Source organism: Schistocerca americana, chromosome 3 (genome assembly GCF_021461395.2).
Source record: "Schistocerca americana isolate TAMUIC-IGC-003095 chromosome 3, iqSchAmer2.1, whole genome shotgun sequence".
NCBI lineage: Eukaryota > Metazoa > Arthropoda > Insecta > Orthoptera > Acrididae > Schistocerca > Schistocerca americana.
Window position 1 is genome coordinate 232,141,378 of NC_060121.1, and position 17,326 is coordinate 232,158,703.

At 39.5% G+C, this 17,326-nt stretch overlaps 1 protein-coding gene across 1 annotated transcript in view; it reads right to left on the bottom strand.

Moving 5' to 3' along the window:
- LOC124607271 overlaps window positions 1–17,326 on the bottom strand; it is a 234,656-nt gene that overhangs the window by 121,957 nt on the left and 95,373 nt on the right. Inside the window, exon 4 of the mRNA XM_047139549.1 lies at window positions 5,051–5,264. Coding sequence (XP_046995505.1) covers window positions 5,051–5,264 — 214 coding nt within the window. The remainder of the gene's footprint in view (window positions 1–5,050; window positions 5,265–17,326) is intronic.

Consider the following 17,326-nt stretch of genomic DNA (forward strand, 5'->3'; position numbering starts at 1 on the left):
TGTTGAAGAAATAATGTCAATTGTAATGCTATACAAAACAATTAGTAAAGATAAATTTAAATTGTTTTATTCTAAACTTAATTTTAAATGAGGAAACTCATATTAGATAAACAATCTACTTTATTTTTCATTCAGTGTTATTAAACTTAAAGTCAGTACAAATGATTTGCATGTCACAGTATTCATAATTCTCCAATAGTGAATAAGAAATTATATTTTAAAGTACTCATAACAATTATATATATAGCTACATGGATTGACAAAAATTCTATAATACACTCTCATTTAATAATTAAAAAAAGAGTTAAGATAAAGCAGCCAAACTTTAACATTGAAAAGAAAAGGGGTAAAAGAATGATACAGTACTAAATGACACATAAAACAATGAAAACAACCAATTATTGACAAAATTATTTAATTGGATGGATAAAAAATCTATTTACCAAGTGGCAGCAGAACACACACATAAAAGATGGTTGCAATTCCCAAGCTTTCGGAACCAGTGGCTCCTCCTTCAGGCAGAAGCATTGAAGGGGGAAGGAAGAAGGTTGAAGGAAAAGGACTGGAGAGGTAGATTTCAGGACAGTCACCCAGAACTGTGAGTTAGGGCAGACTTACCATACTGGAAGAGAAGGAAAGACTGGGTAATATGCAGACAGAGATTACTGCTTGAACTGTTTAAGCTCTCAGGTTTTCAAAACTTGTCTGATGCAGTCCCCAATAAGAAGTCTTTCCTTCTCATCCCGTACAGTAGGTGTCCCCTGACTCATGGTTCTGGGTGACTTTCCTGAAAGCTACCCCTTTTCCTAGACCTCTCCAGTCCTTTTCCTTCACCCCTCTTCTGTCGTCTTCAACCCTTCCGCTTGAAAAAGAAGCCACTGGCTCCAAAAGCTTGCCAATTACAACTGTCTTTCATGTGTGTGTTCTGCCACCACTTGGTGAGTAGATTTTTTATCTATCCAATTAAATAACACATACATAATATATAAAGCTTTTCTTTCTCTGATTTCTTTGTATTAGAGTTTCCACTGAACTGTGTTACTCAAAATTGAGACTTCTCACTATTTGTTTGTAATATATAGTGGCTGAAGAGGAATTGTTTTAATTTTCTTTTAAACTGTTTGGGACTCCATATACCTTACCTAATGCTAAATCTGAGCTTGCTGAATACTTATCTCCACTTTGAATCCTAGACAAAGTAATAATTATTTTGTGTGTCCTATAGTTTTTGTGTACCTCACAGTTCAGCTGAAACTAATTTTATTGTCAGCAACAACAACTATTAAGGAGTAAATATATTGTGAAATGAGTAAAAACTCCAAGGCCCTTAGCTTTTGCAAGATACATGGTTATCCACTTTACAAACTATTCTTACTGCTCACTTCTGTCAAATAAACGCATTATACATTTTCAATGTATAGCCTCACACACACACACACACACACACACACACACACACACACACACACACACACACACAAGGTAGTCCCATTCCTGATGCCCAGGCGGAGTTTCAAGGAATCCTCAGAACCTTAGGCCCCCTACAAAACCTTTCACCTGACTCCATCAACCTCCTGACCCCACCGACACCCCGCACCCCTACCTTCTACCTTCTTCCTAAAATTCACAAACCCAGTCATCCCAGCCGCCCCACTGTAGCTGGTTACCAAGCCCCCACAGAACGTTTCTCTGCATACGTAGATCAACAACACCTTCAACCCATTACATGCAGTCTCCCATCCTTCATCAAAGACACCAACCACTTTCTCGAATGCCTGGAATCCTTACCCAATCTGTTACCCCCGGAAACCATCCTTGTAACCATTGATGCCACTTCCTTATACACAAATATTCCGCACATCCAGGGCCTCACTGCAATGGAGCACATCCTTTCACGCCGATCACCTGCCACCCTACCTAAAACCTCTTTCCTCATTACCTTAACCAGCTTCATCCTGACCCACAACTTCTTCACTTTTGAAGGCCACACATACCAACAATTAAAGGGAACAGCCATGGTTACCAGGATGGCCCCCTCGTACGCCAACCTATTCATGGGTCACTTAGAGGAAGCCTTCTTGGTTACCCAGGCCTGCCAACCCAAAGTTTGGTACAGATTTATTGATGACATCTTCATGATCTGACTCACAGTGAAGAAGAACTCCAGGATTTCCTCTCCAACCTCAACTCCTTCGGTTCCATCAGATTCACCTGGTCCTACTCTAAATCCCATGCCACTTTCCTTGACGTTGACCTCCATCTGTCCAATGGCCAGCTTCACACGTCCATCCACATCAAACCCACCAACAAGCAACAGTACCTCCATTATGACAGCTGCCACCCATTCCACATCAAACGGTCCCTTCCCTACAGCCTAGGTCTTCATGGCAAACGAATCTGCTCCAGTCCAGAATCCCTGAACCATTACACCAACAACCTGAAAACAGCTTTCACATCCCACAACTACCCTTCCGACCTGGTACAGAAGCAAATAACCAGAGCCACTTCCTCATCCCCTCAAACCCAGAACCTCCCACAGAAGAACCACAAAAGTGCCCCACTTGTGACAGGATACTTTCTGGGACTGGATCAGACTCTGAAAGTGGCTCTCCAGCAGGGATACGACTTCCTCAAATCCTGCCCTGAAATGAGATCCATCCTTCATGAAATCCTCCCCACTCCACCAAGAGTGTCTTTCCGTCATCCACCTAACCTTCGTAACCTCTTAGTTCATCCCTATGAAATCCCCAAACCACCTTCCCTACCCTCCGGCTCCTACCCTTGTAACCGCCCCTGGTGTAAAACCTGTCCCATGCACCCTTCCACCACCACCTACTCCAGTCCTGTAACCCGGAAGGTGTACACGATCAGAGGCAGAGCCACGTGTGAAAGCACCCACGTGATTTACCAACTGACCTGCCTACACTGTGACGCATTCTGTGTGGGAATGACCAGCAACAAACTGTCCATTCGCATGAATGGACACAGGCAGACAGTGTCTGTTGGTAATGAGGATCACCCTGTGGCTAAACATGCCTTGGTGCACGGCCAGCACATCTTGGCACAGTGTTACACCGTCTGGGTTATCCGGATACTTCCCACTAACACCAACCTGTCAGAACCCCGGAGATGGGAACTTGCCCTTCAGTATATCCTCTCTTCTTGTTACCCACCAGGCCTCAATCTCCGCTAATTTCAAGTTGCCGCCACTCATACCTCACCTGTCATTCAACAACATCTTTGCGTCTGTACTTCCACCTCGACTGACATCTCTGCCCAAACTCTTTGCCTTTACAAATGTCTGCTTGTGTCTGTGTATGTGCTGATGGATGTGTGTGTGTGTCCGCGAGTATATACCTGTCCTTTTTTCCCCCCTAAGGTAAGTCTTTCCGCTCCCGGGATTGGAATGACTCCTTACCCTCTCCCTTAAAACCCACATCATTTCGTCTTTCCTTCTCGTTCCCTCTTTCCTGACGATGCAACCGTTGGTTGCAAAAGCTTGAATTTTGTGTGCTTGTTTGTGTGTCTATCGACATGCCAGCGCTTTTGTTTGGTAAGTCACATCATCTTCGTTTTTAGATATATTTTTCCCACATGGAATGTTTCCCTCTGAGACTTACCAAACATAAGCCTGGCAGGTCGATAGACACACAAACAAACACAAACACACACACAAACAAACACAAACATACACACAAAATTCAAGCTTTCGCAACAAACAGTTGCTTCATCAGGAAAGAGGGAAGGAGAGGGAAAGACGAAAGGATGTGGGTTTTAAGGGAGAGGATAAGGGGTCATTCCAATCCCGGGAGTGGAAAGACTTACCTTAGGGGGAAAAAAAGGACAGGTACATACTCGCGCACACACACACACACACACATCCATCAGCACATACACAGACACAAGCAGACATTTGTAAAGGCAAAGAGTTTGGGCAGAGATGTCAGTCGAGGTGGAAGTACAGACGCAAAGATGTTGTTGAATGACAGGTGAGGTATGAGTGGCGGCAACTTGAAATTAGCAGAGATTGAGGCCTGGTGGATAACAAGAAGAGAGGATATACTGAAGGGCAAGTTCCCATCTCCAGGGTTCTGACAGGTTGGTGTTAGTGGGAAGTATCCGGATAACCCAGACGGTGTAACACTGTGCCAAGATGTGCTGGCCGTGCACCAAGGCATGTTTAGCCACAGGGTGATCCTCATTACCAACAGACACTGTCTGCCTGTGTCCATTCATGCGAATGGACAGTTTGTTGCTGGTCATTCCCACACAGAATGCATCACAGTGTAGGCAGGTCAGTTGGTAAATCACGTGGGTGCTTTCACACGTGGCTCTGCCTTTGATCGTGTACAAATGGCTCTGAGCACTATGGGACTTAACAGCTGTGGTCATCAGTCTTTGATTGTGTACACCTTCCGGGTTACAGGACTGGAGTAGGTGGTGGTGGGAGGGTGCATGGGACATCTTTGCCCAAACTCTTTGCCTTTACAAATGTCTGCTTGTGTCTGTGTATGTGCGGATCGGTGTGTGTGTGTGTGTGTGTGTGTGTGTGTGTGTGTGTGTGTGTGTGTGCGCGCATGCGCGCGCGCAAGTGTATACCTGTCCTTTTTTCCCCCTAAGGTAAGTCTTTCCGCTCCCGGGATTGGAATGACTCCTTACCCTCTCCCTTAAAACCCGCATCCTTTCGTCTTTCCCTCTCCTTCCATCTTTCCTGATGAAGCAACTGTTTGTTGTGAAAGCTTGAATTTTGTGTGTATGTTTGTGTGTCTATCGACCTGCCAGCGCTTTTGTTTGGTAAGTCTCATCATCTTTGTTTTTAGATATATTTTTCCCACGTGGAATGCTTCCCTCTATATATATATATCTTGTGTGTGTGTGTGTGTGTGTGTGTGTGTGTGTGTGTGTTATTTAGCACTCCTTTTTCCCCCTGTTCTTTTCAATGCTCTAAAATGAAATACATTTTTTAAAAAAAAAGTACCAATAAATGCTATACAAATAGCATTCATACTGTCCAAATCATATCTATATGAAGAAAATTTAGAAACCATACCTTTTGGAGATGACGAATTTTCTTTTTCTACAGTAACAAAAGATGTCATAAGTTTTTGATCATGGCTGGATGTGATGATGAGCATGCATTCCCAAGATCCATAATCCACATCTTCAGGTTTAAAAATAGTTATACCACACTCATTATTCTTTATACCATCTCCAAAATAAACATATTTGTTATTTCCAACCCCTTCTGTCATTCTGTAGCCAGCCTGTAAAATAACAAGAAAAAGGGCAAATTAATAATATAAAGAGACTGATACCAGATTTGTTTTGAACTATTTGATACAGTTTCAGATTCGTAGTTCACAATACATTTTTACTGATTAATCATTTGATAGAACTAGATCGTTGTTGCCACAACAGTGTTTAATTCAAGAATAATATATTCAATTTTAATGTTTTTTACATAGATAGATATAACATTTAGTAATTAAGGTCCAAAAACTTATTCTTCAGCTTTTGCAATAAATACACAATATCAGAAAGAAATAAGTCATAACTGAGTTCATTACCATTTTCTTTTCTTTTATAACTTCTATTAATAACAATTGAGAAGTTCAAAATTGGTGAAGACAAACAAAATTCTATTTGAAAGGCTAAAAATGACAATTTATTGTTCATTGTCTTGTATTAATTTTGCTGATTGCAGTCAAACAGGAAACTTCAATAAAAATAATTCATGAAAAGTAATAGTCTTGAAAAAAGAATGTAAAAATTTAGAACATCTCTATTCTTCCATTTTAAATGAATTTTAATTCAAGAAAATAAAACTGTACTCTTGCTACATTTAAATTGTTGCTCCAAAACATAGTAACTGATCAGTCAGAACATTATGATCACCTACCTAATAGCCGGTATGTCCATCTTTGGTGCAGAAAACGGTGGCGATGCATTATGGCATGGAAGCAATGATGTCTTGGTAGTTTTCCGGAGGGAGCTGGCACTATATCTGCACACACAAGTTACCTAATTCCCATACATTCTGGGGAGGGAGGCAATGAGTTCTGATGTCACATTCAATCACACCGCACATGTGTTCGATTGGGTACAGATCTGGTGAGTTGGCGAGCCAACACGTCAAGTGGAAGTCGCCACTGTGTTCCCTGAATCACTCTATCACTCTCGTGGCCTTGTGACATGGTGCATTATCTTGTTGAAAAATGCCACTGCCCTCAGGAAACATGACCATCAAGAAGGGATATACATGGTCTGCAACCAGTGTACAGTGCTTCTTGGCCATTGTGGCGCTTTGCACGAGTTCCACTGTATCCATGGCTGCCTATGTGAATGTATTCCAGAGTTTAATGGAGCCACTGCCAGCTTGTCTCCATCCCATAGAGCAGATGCCAAGGAACTGTCCTCCAGGAAGATAATAGATTTGTGTCCTCCTACCACCATAACAGAGAAGGTATTGGGATTCATCACAACATGCATTGCACTGCTACTGTGCTAGTGTCCAGTGCCAATGGTCATGTGTCCATTTCAGTCATAGTTGCCAATGTCGTGTTAACACTGGCACATGCATGGGTTATTGGCTGCAAAGGCCCATCGTTTCAAGTGGATGGTGCACTGTGTGTGCAGACACACTTGTACTCTGATGCTAGTTTCATCAAACTTCACTGCCTATCCTGTTTTAGCAGTCTGCTGAGCCTTTGACATTCAACATCTGTAATGGGGGTGATGTCTGGATAGGGTTTCACCATGTGTTGAAGAGACTCACAATGGCACTCCTCAAACACCCAAAAAGTCATGAGTATCTGAAATGCCCATGCCAAGTCTCTGGGCCATCAAAATTTGTCCTTGGTTGAACTCAGATAGATTGCGTGCCTTTCCCACTTTACACAGGGACAGCACACTTACTGATACTACATGAACCATACATATGTTTGACTAGCAGTCATTCCCCGCCAGGTGATGCTGCTGTTTCCTGGATGCATTTATATCAATAGTCAGTCAGTGGTCATAATGTTCTGGTTGATCAGTGTATATTCACTATAAATTTGTTTTGTTTATAAAATAATCTGTAATTCTAGAAGACTGTTTTTATAGAAAATTCTGGCACCAAAACTGTAGGAATTTAAGTGTGGATGAGATGGAAATTGTTACACAGTTATCTCAGTTTTTTCACAGCATTCAAAAATGTTAGTTGTACATTGACTGTTTCGAACACAGTATATCTTTCTGAGGTCTTTTGTTACACAATGTCATAATGAGGAAGAAGTATTTTGTCATGCGTCATCTTTTGAAAAAGAAGTATTACTGGTCTGTGAAGTTTAGAAGATGTCACCAAATGCAGAAATAATAAATGAAATATTCAGAAAACAATGTCTTAATTAACACACATAAGGACATGGGAATCCCTAGACCGAAACAACAACGCGCCTATAAATAAACTTCAAGTGGCCATCACTGCAGATAAGTACCAGACCTTACATCACTATAGCACACACTTTCTAATTTATCTCTTCACGTGCTAAAATATCTGCAACTAATGATAAAGGACATCATCAGTTTTGAAAGTGTATCACATTTGGAATTTTGAGATGTTATAAGCCTGGTAAGTAATACATTAATGTTTGAAAGCAGGCGTAATACATGTAAAATACAGTTATATGAAAATCACTGCTTTATAATGAATAGACTGTTCTATGGTAATGGAAAGATCTAGTAGAATGTAAATAATTTACGAGTGAAGATAACAACTCACTAAATAGTAGAGGCTTGCACACAAACACACACACAAATAAACAAACAAACTTGTGTATTCTGTTATTTGCAAAGTGGAAGGTCAATCTTCCACAGTCTTCACCTCTCATAAATGTATTCCTCGTTTATAATTATTTCTCATTTTTTAATTATTATTAATATAACAATAACATAAATTCCAGGATTTAACCACTATAAATCGATAATATCAGGTATGAAAACTTTGTGATAATTTTAACATCAAGAAGAATACATGTGATAGAAATTAACATTATAACACAAGTTAGCTACTCAGCAGTATACAACCGCTTGGAAATACAGCACTTTGACTGTGTCTTTGAGAATTATGTACGGCATGAACATGTGACATGTTACAATCTGTGTGTGTCTGTATGATGCCTTGAAATCAATGAGAGAGTAAATTTTTTCCTTGGGAATATATGTCTGAACAGTTTTAGTATGAGCTGAAATCTAACTGCTTCAGTCAGATTATAATGTGGTATGCAATAAAAATAATTAGTATAGCACCCTACACACACATATTTTTTGATTTATATTATCTCTTTTCAGGAGTTTTGGCATTGTCATATATTTTTGAGTAGATAATCAACAATTTTTGTTGCTTATTAGATGATTTTTGCTTCTTCTGTATTTAGATTGTTTAATTGGCAAAGTTAATAATGTCAGATAAGAATATAATAGTATGGGTCACTTCATTGTTCATGTAATATAAAGATGCAATTTTTAAAGTTTGATGTTTTAGTAAAAAGTAATATCCTGATTCTGAATTTACCTTGATATTAAATTACAATATTAATGTATGAAAATATTAGAGCCTTAGAAAATTTAAAAATTATAGTCAAAGGAGAAAAAACTTACATTTATGTTAGTAAAAAGAAATGCTCATAAAATGTATCTTATAAACAAATCTGTGTTTAATTAAATCAAATGTAACTGACATTTTAATAAAGAAATGAAAAGTACCTATTATTTAGACCCCCCCATGAACCATGGGCCTTGCCGTTGGTGGGGAGGCTTGCGTGCCTCAGCGATACAGATGGCCGTACCGTAGGTGCAACCACAACGGAGGGGTATCTGTTGAGAGGCCAGACAAACATGTGGTTCCTGAAGAGGGGCAGCAGCCTTTTCAGTAGTTGCAGGGGCAACAGTCTGGATGATTGATCTGGTCTTGTAACATTAACCAAAACGGCCTTGCTGTGCTGGTACTGCGAATGGCTGAAAGCAAGGGGAAACTACAGCCGTAATTTTTCCCGAGGACATGCAGCTTTACTGTATGATTAAATGATGATGGCGTCCTCTTGGGTAAAATATTCCAGAGCTAAAATAGTCCCCCATTCGGATCTCCGGGCAGGGACTACTCAAGAGGACGTCGTTATCAGGAGAAAGAAAACTGGCATTCTACGGATCGGAGCGTGGAATGTCAGATCCCTTAATCGGGCAGGTAGGTTAGAAAATTTAAAAAGGGAAATGGATAGGTTAAAGTTAGATATAGTCGGAATTAGTGAAGTTCAGTGGCAGGAGCAACAAGACTTTTGGTCAGGTGATTAAAGGGTTATAAATACAAAATCAAATAGGGGTAATGCAGGAGTAGGTTTAATAATGAATAAAAAAAATAGGAGTGCGGGTTAGCTACTACAAACAGCATAGTGAACGCATTATTGTGGCCAAGATAGACACAAAGCCCATGCCTACTACAGTAGTACAAGTTTATATGGTTGGTTGGTTGGTTTTGGGGAAGGAGACCAGACAACGAGGTCATCGGTCTCATCGGATTAGGGAAGGATGGGGAAGGAAGTCGGCCGTGCCCTTTGAAAGGAACCATCCCGGCATTTGCTTGGAGCGATTTAGGGAAATCACGGAAAACCTAAATCAGGATGGCCGGACGCGGGATTGAACAAGTTTATATGCCAACTAGCTCTGCAGATGATGAAGAAATTGATGAAATGTATGACGAGATAAAAGAAATTATTCAGGTAGTGAAGGGAGACGAAAATTTAATAGTCATGGGTGACTGGAATTCGTCAGTAGGAAAAGGGAGAGAAGGAAACATAGTAGGTGAATATGGATTGGGGGGAAGAAATGAAAGAGGAAGCCGCCTTGTTGAATTTTGCACAGAGCATAACTTAATCATAGCTAACACTTGGTTCAAGAATCATGAAAGAAGGTTGTATACCTGGAAGAATCCTGGAGATACTAAAAGGTATCAGATAGATTATATAATGGTAAGACAGAGATTTAGGAACCAAGTTTTAAATTGTAAGACATTTCCAGGGGCAGATGTGGATTCTGACCATAATCTATTGGTTATGAACTGCAGATTGAAACTGAAGAAACTGCAAAAAGGTGGGAATTTAAGGAGATGGGGCCTGGATAAACTGAAAGAACCAGAGGTTGTATAGAGTTTCAGGGAGAGCATAAGGGAACAATTAACAGGAATGGGGGAAAGAAATACAGTAGAAGAAGAATGGGTAGCTCTGAGGGATGAAGTAGTGAAGGCAGCAGACGATCAAGTAGGTAAAAAGGCGAGGGCTAATAGAAATCCTTGGGTAACAGAAGAAATATTGAATTTAATAGATGAAAGGAGAAAATATAAAAATGCAGTAAATGAAGCAGGCAAAAAGGAATGCAAACGTCTCAAAAATGAGATCGACAGGAAGTGCAAAAGGGCTAAGCAGGGATGGCTAGAGGACAAATGTAAGGATGTAGAGGCTTGTCTCACTAGGGGTATGATAGATACTGCCTACAGGAAAATTAAAGAGACCTTTGGAGATAAGAGAACCACTTGTATGAATATCAAGAGCTCAGATGGCAACCCAGTTCTAAGCAAAGAAGGGAAGGCAGAAAGGTGGAAGGAGTATATAGAGGGTTTATACAAGGGCGATGTACTTGAGGACAATATTATGGAAATGGAAGAGGATGTAGATGAAGATGAAATGGGAGATAAGATACTGCGTGAAGAGTTTGACAGAGCACTGAAAGACCTGAGTCGAAACAAGGCCCCCGGAGTAGACAACATTCCATTAGAACTACTGATGGCCTTGGGAGAGCCAGTCATGACAAAACTCTACCATCTGGTGAGCAAGATGTATGAGACAGGCGAAATACCCACAGACTTCAAGAAGAATATAATAATTCCAATCCCAAAGAAAGCAGGTGTTGACAGATGTGAAAATTACCAAACTATCAGTTTAATAAGTCACAGCTGCAAAATACTAATGCGAATTCTTTACAGACAAATGGAAAATCTGGTAGAAGTGGACCTCGGGGAAGATCAGTTTGGATTCCGTAGAAATGTTGGAACACGTGAGGCAATACTAACCTTACAACTTATCTTAGAAGAAAGATTAAGAAAAGGCAAACCTACGTTTCTAGCATTTGTAGACTTAGAGAAAGCTTTTGACAACGTTAACTGGAATACTCTCTTTCAAATTATGAAGGTGGCAGGGGTAAAATACAGGGAGCGAAAGGCTATTTACAATTTGTACAGAAACCAGATGGCATTTATAAGAGTAGAGGGGCATGAAAGGGAAGCAGTGGTTGGGAAAGGAGTGAGACAGGGTTGTAGCCTCTCCCCGATGTTATTCAATCTGTATATTGAGCAAGCAGTAAAGGAAACAAAAGAAAAATTCAGAGTAGGTATTAAAATTCATGGAGAAGAAGTAAAAACTTTGAGGTTCGCCGATGACATTGTAATTCTGTCAGAGACAGCAAAGGACTTGGAAGAGCAGTTGAACGGAATGGACAGTGTCTTGAAAGGAGGATATAAGATGAACATCAACAAAAGCAAAACGAGGATAATGGAATGTAGTCAAAGTAATCGGGTGATGCTGAGGGGATTAGATTAGGAAATGAGACACTTAAAGTAGTAAAGGAGTTTTGCTATTTAGGGAGTAAAATAACTGATGATGGTCGAAGTAGAGAGGATATAAAATGTAGACTGGCAATGGCAAGGAAATCGTTTCTGAAGAAGAGAAATCTGTTAACATCGAGTATAGATTTAAGTGTCAGGAAGTCGTTTCTGAAAGTATTTGTATGGAGTGTAGCCATGTATGGAAGTGAAACATGGACGATAACCAGTTTGGACAAGAAGAGAATAGAAGCTTTCGAAATGTGGTGCTACAGAAGAATGCTGAAGATAAGGTGGGTAGATCACGTAACTAATGAGGAGGTATTGAATAGGATTGGGGAGAAGAGAAGTTTGTGGCACAACTTGACTAGAAGAAGGGATCGGTTGGTAGGACATGTTTTGAGGCATCAAGGGATCACAAATTTAGCATTGGAGGGCAGTGTGGAGGGTAAAAATCGTAGAGGGAGACCAAGAGATCAATACACTAAGCAGATTCAGAAGGATGTAGGTTGCAGTAGGTACTGGGAGAAGAAGAAGCTTGCACAGGATAGAGTAGCATGGAGAGCTGCATCAAACCAGTCTCAGGACTGAAGACCACAACAACAACAACATATTATTTAGAAATCATAAATGTGTCAGTGGCAGTGACCATGATATCTTTGGATTTTTGTTGTTTATAAGGTGGGGACTGTATGTTAAAGTATAAATTGTATGAAACAATATTTTGTTTCCTCAACCTTGGAGCAATTCAGTTGGCTACCAGGGAAAGTATTTCAGTTTCTTTCTTAGGATTACTGGCTCCATTACTGGGGTTGTGCACAGCTTTATTATTTTGTATATGTTTTGATAGAGTAGCAATGTTAAAGCATCCACAAAATATCAGTAGTGTTTGCTGGAAGAATGTGAAGAGCAAGTTGCCAACCAACCATATTCTAAACACATTTCATTGACAAGTCGGGTGAATGTGGAGGCTAGCAAAGCAGTGATATCCATCATCCTTCGCAGAAGGTTTGTGTGCTCTTTAACATATGCAGCACTGTCCTGCTGAAACAGATATCCTGAAGAAGAAATATGGTGTCAGGCTCAAGAACTTCCATGGTGTGAACATCGAGATCACATGTTAAATCCATCTTCAGAGTTCGAGTCAATCTTTCTGGATGCTGCAATGTTTGCATGCACTAACATAAGTGAAACACCTGCTAAACCCACTGGACAACACAGGTGATTAGGATTGCAGAAAAGGCCAAATAAGGTTGGGGTCAGTTTCACCTTAAAACTGCAATTTATTGTAATTTAATAACACATTTACAACCAAAGTGGCACATAGCCAAACTTTTACAACTTTGAGTTTCAACTCCAAATCTTTCACAGATGAAGGCCTTCAAACAAGAAATCTTAAAAATCAACAAGGTAAATTTCAAGCGAGTGAAAACAGGCAGTTACAATTACAAATAATAAAATTAAAATATATATATGTCAGCTAGGCTGAAAGCCTCAAGGCAAGGGTGGATGGACGAACATGAGGTATATGACTTGTGACAATTTGTCACATATATGTGCAGTGTGTCCTTGCCAAGTGAATTTACTACCCACCATGAACCCCAGAAGTTTCTCAGTTCTGCACTTTTAGGTATCCTTTGTCGCTAGGCTACACACCAATTTTTGAGTTTTTTCTTCATTTATTTTCATTTTGTTTATAGCAAACCATTCCTTTGTAGCATTAAATAAAGCATCTACTACTTCTTGAGCCTTGCTGGCATCAATGCCTTTTTAGCACGGAGTTGTGTCATCTGTGGAATGCAAGTAATGTCCATGAGAGCTTAAATCATATACGAATACTAGAAACAGTGGGGTTGGGTGGGGGGGGGGGGGGGGGGGCATTACTGATCCCTGTGGCACACCATATTCCAACTTCTGGTCGCATAATAATACTCCATGGACTAATACAATCTGCCTTCTATTTTCCAAATAAGATCTGAGGGTTGCCAGAACAGTGCCTCCAACTCCATATTTACTGAGTTTGTTAAGAAGTGCTTTATGAGGAATACAGTCAAATGGCTTACTAAGATTGCAAAGTGCCAGTGCTACAGATTCTTTGTTCTCAAAACAATGACTTATCCTAGTAACCAGATCTAGTGCTGCAGTAGTCGTAGAGTTGCCATTCCAGAAATCATGCTGTGCATCTGCGTTAATTTCAAAGTAATTTTATACTTGGTATTTCATTACAGTTTCAATGACTTTAATAAGGACTGGAATGTTTGAGATTGGTCTGAAGCTTGTTACCATTGCTGTCACTCTTTCTGAAAACGGGGTATTGTCTGTGCAAGTTTCAGAAAGTCTGGAAGTACACCATCAGTAAAACATTCATTAATTTACCATGGTTAATGTGTCAGCAATTTCACAGGGAGTTTTTTATATGTAAATGGATAGGTGTGGGTTGTTGAAAGATGCTTTTAGTAGACTGTGGTGTTATGCTCTATAAAAAAAGTGATAAAACAGCACCGGCTGTATATATATATCCTGACCGTCAGAAGGTTTATAAAGTTTTATAATCTTTATTATATCATTTTTTTGTAATTCCCTTCAATTCATCATGGTACATCTTTCGTCATTTATTACAGCAGCTGCAAGCTCTATATTGAGGTCTGGGATTGTACTTACAGTGTTTTCCACAATGTCAATAAACCAACTACTAAAGTCTTCTGGACTACAAGAGCTTAAGAGGGAGGCGGTTTTCTTCCTGTGTTCATTGATCAGGTCCCAGGCTGCCTTGCATGAGACGTGAGCTCTTTCAATGAGGTTACCGTTGTTTTTCTTTCTGGTTTCTTCTACACCCTTTCTATAATGCCTTTTTGCTTGTAAATATCTGCTGTAGGACACTTTCCTTGTACTGGGATGTATTGCTGTTTTGTAGTGTTCGTGTAATAGCAGTATGATGCATTTAAATTTTTTCAATTAATCAGTATACCATGTTTTTTTCTTTCACACTGTGGCCATGTTTTGACATGCTCACAGGACATTTTTTGGTCTTCTGTGGATAGATATAGTCAAATTTGGCTTTGATGATCTGGAAAAGCTCTTTAAATGCATCAGTCACTGCCATTTCCTGCAATTCAACTGCCACTTTACTGCAGATACTGCTGTCTGGAAAGCATTTTAGGTTTCCTTATTTATGACTCTCTTTGTGAATACATAATTAGAATGGCATAACAGTTGGTTGATTTTTACCTCTTTTTGTATATAGTCCCATAACTAATTTATTGTGATCAGTGCTAGGTTAGGGGAATAGGAAGGCTGAAAAATTACAGTGGCATTGTGTTTGGTCAAAATATCTGAATTAATTGAGAACAATGAGCAGATGATTTATCATGGTGGAGGTGCCAACTGCCCACTGCCTTCAAGTCTGACCATTTGCATGTCACTGCTTAATGAATGGGATGGAAGACCTTTGGTAATATTCCTTACTGACAGTAGCACCTTCTGGGGTACAGTCATCACTTTTTTGTGCCCTGGGGATGATGGGTGCTTCCATTGTGATGACTGGAACTTTATTTCTGGGTCATACCCATAAACCCAGGACTCATCATCAGTGTTCATGATGCTTAGATAATTGGGATTACTGCTCACAGTATCCACCATGTCCTGTGCCATCTCCTGATGAAGTTGCTTCTGCTCAGTTGCAAGCAATTTTGGGACAAATTTTTCTGAGACCCTGGCGAGGTCCAAATGTTCCATTAAATGGAATTACTGGATCCAATAGTAATTAGAACCTCATCTGCATGTTATTTGATCATGATTTGTCTATCTTGCATTGGCAAAGTCCTTACATGATCAATAACAGCCTTGTTTACAGATGTTTAGAGCCTATCTGAATGTGTTTCACTCTTCACTGATGAGCAGCCATCTTTGAAGTGGTTGTACCACTCCTTTATCTGTATGGTACCCATTGCTTTATCCCCAAACAGTTGTCAGATCTTGCAGATTATTTCAACTTTAGAATCACAAGCTTAATATATACTCCTAGCTGGTGCTGTTTTATCACTTTTTTTATAGAGCATAACACCACAGTCTACTAAAAGCATCTTTCAACAACCCACACCTATCCATTTACATATAAAAAATTAATAATTTTGGACTTTTATAATATTTTGAGATATTAATTCATAACTCACTCTTATTATATTACAAATTATGCTGGAATAATGGAAAATAAATTATGCTGGGTCCAATTATGAAAGGACTAAGTAGCTCTATGCCACGACAACTTATACGAGTTTCTTTGGACCAATTATTATTCCTCTATCAAGACAAAAAGTGAGCTGATGAGTATTAACTAATTCTTAATTGGATATCTTCCTTGGCAGTTGAGTGAGCAAATCAACTCTTGGAAATACCTTTGTCCCAACCACTCACTCTGTGTTACATCCATCCATTTTCTAAATGTGCAACATATGACATTACCAACATAATTATGACTATGCAAATACAGAGGCCTAATGCTGATGATATAGTCAGTGACAGGTCAAAAATAGTTTATCAACCATATATGGATAAGGTCCTGACCTCTAAGCTGAATGGTCACCTTCTTCCCTCAAAACACATCAGTGTTTCTAACAGAGGCAGGAGCAATTATGCAAACTCTTCAGGTTGTCAGGTCATCTGGACTGGACAGGGTCTTATTTACTATATAGATGATCGAAGGTATTGTCAACTCTCAATATCCCAGTCATACAGATGGAAAACAACATTCACCATATGAACAAAATGCAGAAGGTAGTTGAGCTACAGCAGCGTGGAACTTGACTGACCTTTTTTCTGAATACCGGCTGATCAAGGCAATGAACAATATACATACATGGATCTTTTTGCAAATGTCCCAGTGCATAATGAACTTTTTTTTAATTGCCCTAATTCCCAAAGGCTATAATATCACTGAATTTAAAATGAGGAGATGTAATGCATAGAAAGAAGAGTGGGAAGAAATATGACAGCACCAAGCTCACATCATTATAATTTGCAACCAGTTCTCTCCCGAAAGATCATGGAAATTTCTCAAGTTACCTCCATGGAATGCACATCACAGACTCCCCAGTTTGTTCATGTGAATCAACATAAGAAACTTATTTAAATCAAATATTTTTTCAGTCTCAGTGGCATCATAGTCAACAGGTCAGTATATGCAACACATTCCAACAAAGTCAGGAGGTGGAAGCTACTGCCAGCCAATTGCATCTCTTTCTTGAACATCAAGCACTCACTATAACATCTGTTTGGTAAGTATATGTGGAGCCTTGTCAAGTGGAGCTTGTCGCATTCACATAATAGTGCCCTGAGTCTCTGCAAATTGCTGACCACAAAGATATTTAGTCAGGCAAGCAAGCCATAAGCAAGTTTCCCCTCTAGAATAACCACTATCCAAACATCAAAATAAATAAAAATTTACATAATTACCATAGGAAAGACAGATTGCTACTTACTGTAAAGAAAACACAAGTTGCAGACAGGCACAATTAAATGATACTCACATATAACTTTCAGCCGTAAAACAATCGATAATGTTTTGAAATATTTGGAAACACTGTATTTTCTTGTATTATCTTTATATTTTAGTATAGATAATACCTAGCAAAGAGCAGATGCAGACTAAGACATAAATTCTGTCTTCAAAGGTTTCTGAAAGGTGATCAGCATTGCACT